This window comes from Pelobates fuscus, chromosome 8, assembly GCF_036172605.1.
Source record: "Pelobates fuscus isolate aPelFus1 chromosome 8, aPelFus1.pri, whole genome shotgun sequence".
In the NCBI taxonomy this organism is placed as follows: domain Eukaryota; kingdom Metazoa; phylum Chordata; class Amphibia; order Anura; family Pelobatidae; genus Pelobates; species Pelobates fuscus.
Genome location: NC_086324.1, coordinates 171311588 through 171320497, shown reverse-complemented (window position 1 = coordinate 171320497; position 8910 = coordinate 171311588). Strand labels below are relative to the sequence as shown.

Genomic DNA, 8910 nt, shown 5'->3' with positions numbered 1-8910 from the left:
TGGGGGGCAAACCAGCATGTGGAAAAGCAATAGAGCCATCACCCAAATCCCTGATGTTGAGGAGATCCGCACATGCGACAGGAACATAGTAGAGAACTTAACCAGCACCCAGCGACTGGCGGCAGACCGGGCTCCCTGATATAACAAATCAGCAGCTGCAGATGACGTCTCTTACTCACCTAAGAAGGGACTTTTTACTACCGGGACTGTCCTGTCTTCCACCATCTCACCCTCAGGAACTCTGTGCCATTCACTTACGAGATCTGCTGCCTGGGGGTATACTACACCCAAAAGCATGCCCATAGACCACATTGTGAACAGGAGCGACCATCTTGTTGACCTTACCAGCCTGTCTTTAGATAACGGTCATTAGTTAGAATCGCAAAAGCATGGGTGATCTTTGTTTCACTACTACTACAAATGCTGGATTTGAATTAGCATAATCAACCCATCACATTAATGCAACTTACCTAGCGACTGACACAATGTCTATGTGATATGTGACCTAACTGCTAATCGACTGTAGGATATGAGTAGTTAGACAGCCTGTTTAATCGTAATCATACCTAGGGCCCGAAGCTAAAGCGACAACGATTACTGCACTTAATAACCTTAAGCTACTATTACCAAACGTCTGAATACTTCATTTTAGACAGCAAGCTGTTGTGGTATTACAGTCAAGTGAATGTTATACATGCACATCAAAAAGAATAAAAAAAAAAAAAATTTTGAAGACCATTTTGTTCTCCGTGCAGAATATATACATTGCAACTCATGTAGTCGCCTGAGACAGGAAACAGAGAGAATAGAATGTGAATTGTTTTATATCAGGTTGAAGTATCGTACCGTACAGTGTGTATATATCTATCTCACATTCCGTGCTGTTGGTTTGTTCTCCATTCATTTCCCCACAATCACATTGTCATTCTCACCGCAGACTTGTTCCATAACGACTGCTTTACCAACCAGATTCTCAAATATGTACCTCATCAAACTTCGAAAGGAAAAAGGAAGCGATTATCTTATGAAACTAATTGTCTGTGCCTTGTTTGGATGCATAGCCTCCGTCCTGTTGTGTAAGCTGATATATCACAACTTGTCTTAATACTATGACACAATTGCTACAATTCCCAGAACTCTCGTTGTGCCCATAAATCACTTCTTACTGAATACACTTATCCGTGCTATAAAAGGTAAGAAAACACAAGGATTGGCTGTTAGTTCCTGCTCCGGACAATACGTACGGCAAAAGCTGCAACGCTTGTGGATTTGCAGCAAATGCAAGAAACTCAAATGGAGGTTTTTTAAAAACTTTATTTTAATGCACTGAAACTCTAATATACGCAGGAGAAATTGTTCTGAGGAGATCTTCTGGAGGCCCGTTGTATTTTGGTTTGTAAACATTATGATTATAAAAAAGGCAAAAGAAAGTTATTGAAAAGGACACTGCAGGTGCTATAAGCATATCATTAAAGTGTTTATAGTGCCTGGAGTTCTCCAGTCCTGTCCCTTCATTAAATCAGTTTAAACACTAAATAAGGGTCCCTGGTTTCCCGCAGTCCGGCCTCCACTGGAGGTGTGGCTAGGGCAGAAATTTCACACTTCCTTCTAGCCCTGCTGATTGATACCAGCAATGGGTGCTGTGATAGGCTGACACTCTCAGCCAATCACTACCAGCTATTGCTGTTCAAGCCAATTTGTTAACCCAAACACTACAAAGTGGATGGGCTGCTGGAGACTCATTTAGCATTGAAACAGTAACACTGAGCAAAAAGGAGGCCACCAGGGTACTCCAGGCACTATAACCACTTTAATGAGAGACAGCACCAACAGTGCATACAGTGTCCCTTTAAATTCCATGATTACATTGACAGCAACGCTGTGTGACTTGCTGCATAGATCCAAAGGTTAATTAGATAAAATCCAGCCTTACTGCTCTCTGAAGGCTATCCGCATTCATTGAACTTTCCCACAACTTTTACATTTTTTACCCATCTCGCTGTCTTCTGTTATATTAGTTGCTCTAATGTTTCTTTATACGAGGATAAATACACAAAGCAGTTTATTGTTAAATAGACTTCATTCATCTATCAAACATTTATCAGACTTAAGAAAAAAATAAAACATTCCGGGCACGGTAATCACTACAGCCCACTGTAGTCGTCCCATGGTAATTAATCAAACCATTTAGTACAGTTTGACAACTTACCTGTGTCTGTTATGTATCAGTTTATCCTCTAGACTGTGAGCTTGTTTGAGCAGGGTCCTCAACTACCTATTGTTCCTGTTACATTTTGTTAAAATTCCACTCTTATTGTTAAGTGCTGCGGAATAAACTGGCGCTATATAAATACCAATAATAATAATATACAGCCCAGTTCACTGTTGATCAGCTGAGCAGGCAGTCCACGGTGTGGCCTTTTCTCTGGGGAACGTAAAGCATTCTGTATTGCGTACGCCACATGTACAATAAGGACAAAATAAGACACTGGCAGTCCAGATCTGAGCGTTTCACGCTGCCAAATTTAAAACCCTAAGCGGCAAAGATTGTGAGAATGCACGCCACGTGCTCTGAACACCGGGCACTTTGCTTAGACTGGCTCTTCTTTCCAATATCTCTCTCTCTCTCTCTCTCTCTAGATATAGATATATAGATAGATAGAGAGAGATATAGTGGTATATTTCAGATAGGGGGAGAAATCTCGTTACAAGGGATACGTTCTGTCTCTCAATCCCCACGCACCATGTTCTAGAATCTAGATCTAGAACAAGAGAATTTATATTTCAGGTACAAGTTTAACTCTTCTGTACTTTTAAAGCTTTATGATATTTACATACGGGATTACTGGGGGAAAACAGGTGCAATGTTTGTTCTTTGATTAACCTGTCTTGAAAAAAATCAACAAAATACTTAAAGTCCTGTTTTTCTTTCTCTCTTGCAGCCTCACAAACAGACAGGATCCTGAAAAAGTCAGCATGTGCTTACTAAAGATTTTAATTCTTAACTGTGTGATTAAACGGAATATTATTTCAATATTGGAAGCTCTTTTTTCCCAGGAAAGAGAGGCGGTGCTTTAAATGATAGAAATCTAGCGTGATTGTCAATTAATTAGGTTACGTTTAGAAGGGTCTACGAATCCTTGAAAAACAAAGAATCTAATGAGTAACAATATGAAGGAAACCCAACTACGCATTCCTTTGTTTGTTTCCCCAATACCGTTAAAACTGGGAAATCTCTTTTCAAAGAATCACTCTATGCAGTATATTACCTGTTCAATTTATTGTATTAGTATAGCTCGGTAAAGTGGTTATAGTACAGATTCTCTGGGAGCTGTCTCACAGATTTTATCAAACCGTTTACACATGGGCTGACAAAAGCCAGGGCTCTCCTCCCCCCCCTATCCAGCATTATTGGTAATGAGAAAGTATAAATTCCACAATACCAACTTGGACGGTCACCCTGTCACTCTCAGGGAACTACAGAAGTCCATGTTGGGCAGAACTGACATAAAAAAAAGAGGAAATGTAAACAGAGGAGAGGGCATTCTCTAGGTGTACGGTTTCACAAAAAACTGTGGGACGGCAAGTGGAATCAAGACACTACTAACCATAACCTCTACACTAACCTGTAACACAGTAAACTGTCATAATATATTGAACTCCGTTGGTTACTGTGGGTAAAGTCCTTTTAAACAGTGCGTTAATGTGAGACATTGAGCTGCTGTAACCTCTCGAGACCAATAGATACACCTGCCAATTATTCCATTTTATAACTTTGTCCTTGATTTCCTGGAATGGCTAATGTGTTTTCTTTCCAGCGTTTAAAAATGTTATGATACTAGTTATCACAAAGCACACTGTCTTTTACATAGTAAAATTCACCTAAAGGTTATCCCCCCCGCCCGACCCTTAAAAAACAAACAAGTGGCCATGCCAGAACCGTACAGCCACGTTTAACAGAGATCTTAGATTACTGCGTAAATATATCAATGCAGGTGATAGGGGCACAGCTTACAAATACTTGTCAAACAGACACAGAGAAGCGCAGCTGGAAGGCAGTGGCACTGAGTGAGTTAACACGTAGGCAACATGCTCTTTGTACGGCCCTGAACGAAGCATCAAGTGCTTTTGTCTGATAAGCAATCACTTAACACACAGAGCAGAATCCCTTGTTTCATTGCAGAACCACCTCTTTGCAGTTTATTAAATCACCACCCCCACTGTGATCTCCGAAATAAAAATACACACACACACAGTGTAATATATGTAATAAACTCATGTTTCTACAAGAAACAAAGCTGTTAATATACAGAATATACAACATTTTCAGGCCTGCCTCCCTCCACCCCAAAAAATGGACCCTTTCCTAGGCCTGATCCCTAGCAAACCATCCCTCTCTCTGTCCCCCAATCTACAAGGCAAAAAATGGTAGCACAAAGGGGCCCATGTACTGCGGGTCCTGTAAAACAAACAGATAGTTACAGCTCGATGTAAAAGAACGTCATTGCTTAGAAGTGGTGTGCGTGTGCACATATAGGTATATACTACACACACGCTTATAGAAAATTCTAAAACAGTCACTTTAAACAATTACGTTGAGGGCAGGGGATTCATTTGTAACCATGTCACCTGCTGTCAGGTGCTACACGTGGTACAGGGAGAGGAGGATTCTGGGACGCTGAGTGGCACAATTTTGACTTGACTAAAGAGTTATCACTTTGAGTGCAAGGTAGAGAAAATAAGGACCTTTTGAACTCAAATGGCTAAAAGAAGAAAAAAAACCATCAAATCTCAATGTTTATCAAAATAAATAAAAAGCATTCTTCATTAAAAAAAAGTTGTAAAAAATTGCAGTGTATAGTTATACCGAATACACTAGCTGTGATGTATCGTACTCTAGTTACCGACAAATTAATATGATTCTAGGCAAGCAGACGATCACCTAGCGAGTTCAGAAAGATACAATGTATCACTATACGTTGCTGTTTTTATAGAGAACAACATATCAGCATTGGAACTAAAAGTGCGTGAGGCCTAGGGGTCGGCTGGGCGGCCATTTTCAGAATGCTTACACCAACACTTGGAGATGGCAATCTGGTTTAGGACATTCGGTTTACCCTGCGGCATCCTGTGACCAGAGTCCCTCACCTCTCTACTGTATTTACCTAGAAGGTTTCAAGCCTAGTGTCTCCAGGCGTAAGGGCGTGAATCCTAAAAACCAAAGTCAGTTTTATATTTACATATGATCAGGGAACAGTGTGTTTGTATATACAGGTAAGAAAACAAGAAGTCACATTAATATACAAATAGAGGGGATGCAAAAAATCCTGTCTCAATAGCCAGAGATTGTGAACTCAAACTAAAAAAGGACCCAAAATGTATTATATATTGCGCTGATAATCAGCATAGAAATAGCAGGAAATAGATTTCTAGGACATCAATGATGAGGTGGGGTGGGATGCTTTTACCCTTCACCCAAACCATGGATAAGGAGTTAAAAGGAGATTAATGCAAGCTCAGAAAATAAACGCAACTTGCAGGAGGTTGCGTCATACTGACACCCCCTAGTGTTAGAATGGAGGAAAATAAATCTTTTGGTTGGAATATCAAACCTTCAGATTCAGGGTAAAGATTGGTCTGTTTTTTTGTTTTTTTTTGCCGCAGCCCTGTATAAATAAACATACTCCCATAAAGGAATAAATGAACAATGATGTCTAAAATATATAAAAAGTGGCCAAAAATCAATGGCTTTAAAATAATTAAAAAAAAATAAAAATAAAAAAAAAAAGGAACAATTCACACACATATTTCTATCTATATATATGCATGTGCCTCCAGAGACAGAAGGTAGGATGGTATAAGGGGTGTGCATGGGTGACATTGCTAAAGTCCCATAAACAGGCCAAGCTGTCACCTTTCTGGATCAGAGAAAGAAAATCTAGACTGGAGCCCCTGTTCCTAGCACATCACTGGGCATGGTTCCAGGGCCATATTCCTTACAGGTCTTAACACCCACTCCCGTTTTCCCCAAGTACACATGCCAGAGACAGGCTATGCTTGCCATCCTTCGGTCACCACAATGGGCGCCATTGGCCTACGTACAATCAGGCACATGCAGAGAGAGACGGTTGTCTAGGGGGTTAATTCAACGTTCCCCGGCAGTTCTCAGTCCCACACAAGCAAGGGATCTTGTTCTCTTCAATTGGGAACTTGTAGTCGTACGTAATTTCCTCATTAACGCCAATCGGCTGTTTGGAGTAGATGACAATTTTCTTTTGAGACTCGATGGTAATCACTTTGGCGTAACAGTTGGGCTGGAATGGAAGAGCAGATACAGTTAAAATACAACCAAAATAACACAGGGCTTCAACTTGTGTCACGATTGGTCAGTGTTCACAGAGTTATGGCTGTCAAAGAAAACAAAAACGCACAAAAAACAATACACAAACAAATACAAAACACAAACAGGTGCCAGTATTACACAAAGTAAACCAATCACCAAGAAAGTCATCTCCCCAACTTGCACCTCTAACAACCCTGACTTTTAAAGGTGCAAAATTTATATTTTGCTTTATAACAATGTAATAATTATCATGCATCTATATAAGGGTACTGTGATTGGTTTAAGGTGATTTGATTTTTATATAGAACATATAATATGGGTGCCATATAAGGTCTACCATGGACAGAAAATATCTCCTCTCCTCCTAATTCTCACCGAGCAACAGTGGTTTATAAATCGAGCCAAATTTCCACATTTGGTGGCGTCAATAATAGTGTCTTGGTCAACACGGAACAAATAGCTGCTGCCGATTCCCTCCTGAGAATATCTCTTCTCGCGCATGTCCGCTACCACCTGTAGGGAAGACAGGGCACACAAAGGGAGAACACATGAGGATATTAGGGTCGTACATGGGATGGAAATGTTGTTGTTCAACAAAAGTAAATAAATAAAACTGAATTTATTCCATTTTCATAAAGTTTCTAAATGCAATCAATGTAACGATACAGCTAGAATGGTTTGTTCCCCATCCTGTTTCACAGGCTACCTGCTGATGCCAGGTTACCTGTAGTTGGTTCAGGAGTCAGTAAGTACGTATATGTTTGGAAATGATGGATACGCTGCAGGTAGATATAAAGTGTCTGTTTAACTGCCAGTCAATGTGTCTGAAGCAGAGTTTGGTCATCTACAGACTGGGCGAGGAATGTATCCTAGGAATTGTGCACATACAAAAGCTTTTTCCCTCTGCTCTAATCTGCAAGAGACCGTGACCTGTGACAGTATTAACCGTATCTGTGCTCAGTGTTATCTGTATGATGTAAAGTCATGCGAGGCAGTAAACATACTCCCAGGGAATGCATGCAAAGTGTTGGCTCATCAAATGTTTTATCAGTGGATACTGCTACAGAGAAGACTCTCACAGATAACGAGGAGCTGGTAACCCTGAACATGACAGGGAGGAAAGGTCACAACGACCATGAACTGTACTGTGCTGAAAACTCCTGGATTGCTGGATCATAAACATTCTGGTATTTTACTAACTCTCATTGTGGATCCCTGAAACACCAAATTTCGCAGAGCACTTAAAGGCACAGATCTGCATTTAGCAGAGATAGGAATCAGCTGGATACAATAATAGATGGATTGTTGCAGTACTTTTAAATATACAATCCAGGTTTTCCTCCGTGGCTCCGAGGTAGCATTGGTCCCTTTAATTCAATACTATCCTGTGCAAGAGTAACGGCCATCTTGTTTCATCACATTTTACCCCCCGGGAGAGCTGCTGTTGAGACAGATCTTACTCACCTGTCGTATATTCTGCCCCACGTACTCTATCACCATCTCATCAGCAGCAATGGGCTCCATGGCAAACAGACCCCATTCGTGAATACGACTGCGCCCAAAGCGCAACTTCTTTTTCCGGAACTGTAAAGCAGATAAAGGATATGTAGATCACAGATAGCAAGGGCACATATCTTATACTAATCATCCACTACACAAGAACCATTTCAATGTTACAATAAAGCGTTTCTTCAATTATTTGAAGTAGTTTTGGTGCTTGGAGTATTTCACTATGAAAAGCAGCACGTACAGAGTTTAACACGCGTGTAACTTCACCTCCGGCAGCATCACTAGCGAGAACAAGAGTTCCGGGCTGGCCAATATCAATTCTGTGCATACTGGACATCTGTATTCAGCACGCAGAGCACGCTTGACAGGCATCCAATAGCTACAGAGGCCCTGTTTCCGTGTGGACCATGTAAGTCCTCCCCCAACCCCTCCTCCAGAGAGGAGGATCAGGCAGTCTGGAAAACTTGGCCTCAAACTCGAAAGGAGGGATAACAAAGATATGAAGGGTTACTTTAACTAAAAACAGTGTTTTATTTATTAAAAACACATATTTTGGGTGGTGGAGCTAACTAACGATCAGATCGGATGCATTTCGCCCCAGCTCCTGCTGAACACCGCTTTAAAGCCACCGTTTAGCAGTCCCAAAAATCCCGGGGGCACGCAGAGAGCCAAATTGGCGTGCTTCTATTGCAGCCATGTAGGCCCAAGATGGCGGAGTTACAGCCCGACTCGCCACAAGACACCCCCTCGCAAGACGAGGACCTTGATCTGTCGAAAGCACCATCTCCTCGCCGCAGGAGCAGGGTACCACCAAGACCCGAACCCCCACTAGCGTCCAAAACAGACGTTTCTTCCATGGTGACAGACCTCAAAGCCTTCTTTTCCTCGGAAATGACAATGCTGAGGGAGGACTTGGGCACCCTGACGGGACGCATCAAAGTCACAGAGGACGATATCCAAGAGATACAGCCTAAACAAGATTCAACAGCAGAGAAACGACTTGAGGTTACCAACATCTGTGTGCAGCTCAGTGCCAAAATCGGGCAGCTAAAGGACAA

At 41.5% G+C, this 8910-nt stretch overlaps 1 protein-coding gene across 1 annotated transcript in view; it reads right to left on the bottom strand.

Annotated features, from left to right (window-relative positions):
* Positions 1–4221: 4221 nt before the first annotated feature.
* Positions 4222–8910, bottom strand: part of SETD1A (SET domain containing 1A, histone lysine methyltransferase) — a 31626-nt gene continuing 26937 nt past the window's right edge. The window contains exons 18-20 of the mRNA XM_063429569.1: positions 7808–7927; positions 6719–6856; positions 4222–6314 (exon numbers count right to left, since the gene is read on the bottom strand). Of these exons, the coding sequence (XP_063285639.1) occupies positions 6141–6314; positions 6719–6856; positions 7808–7927 (432 nt within the window). The 3' untranslated portion in view covers positions 4222–6140. The remainder of the gene's footprint in view (positions 6315–6718; positions 6857–7807; positions 7928–8910) is intronic.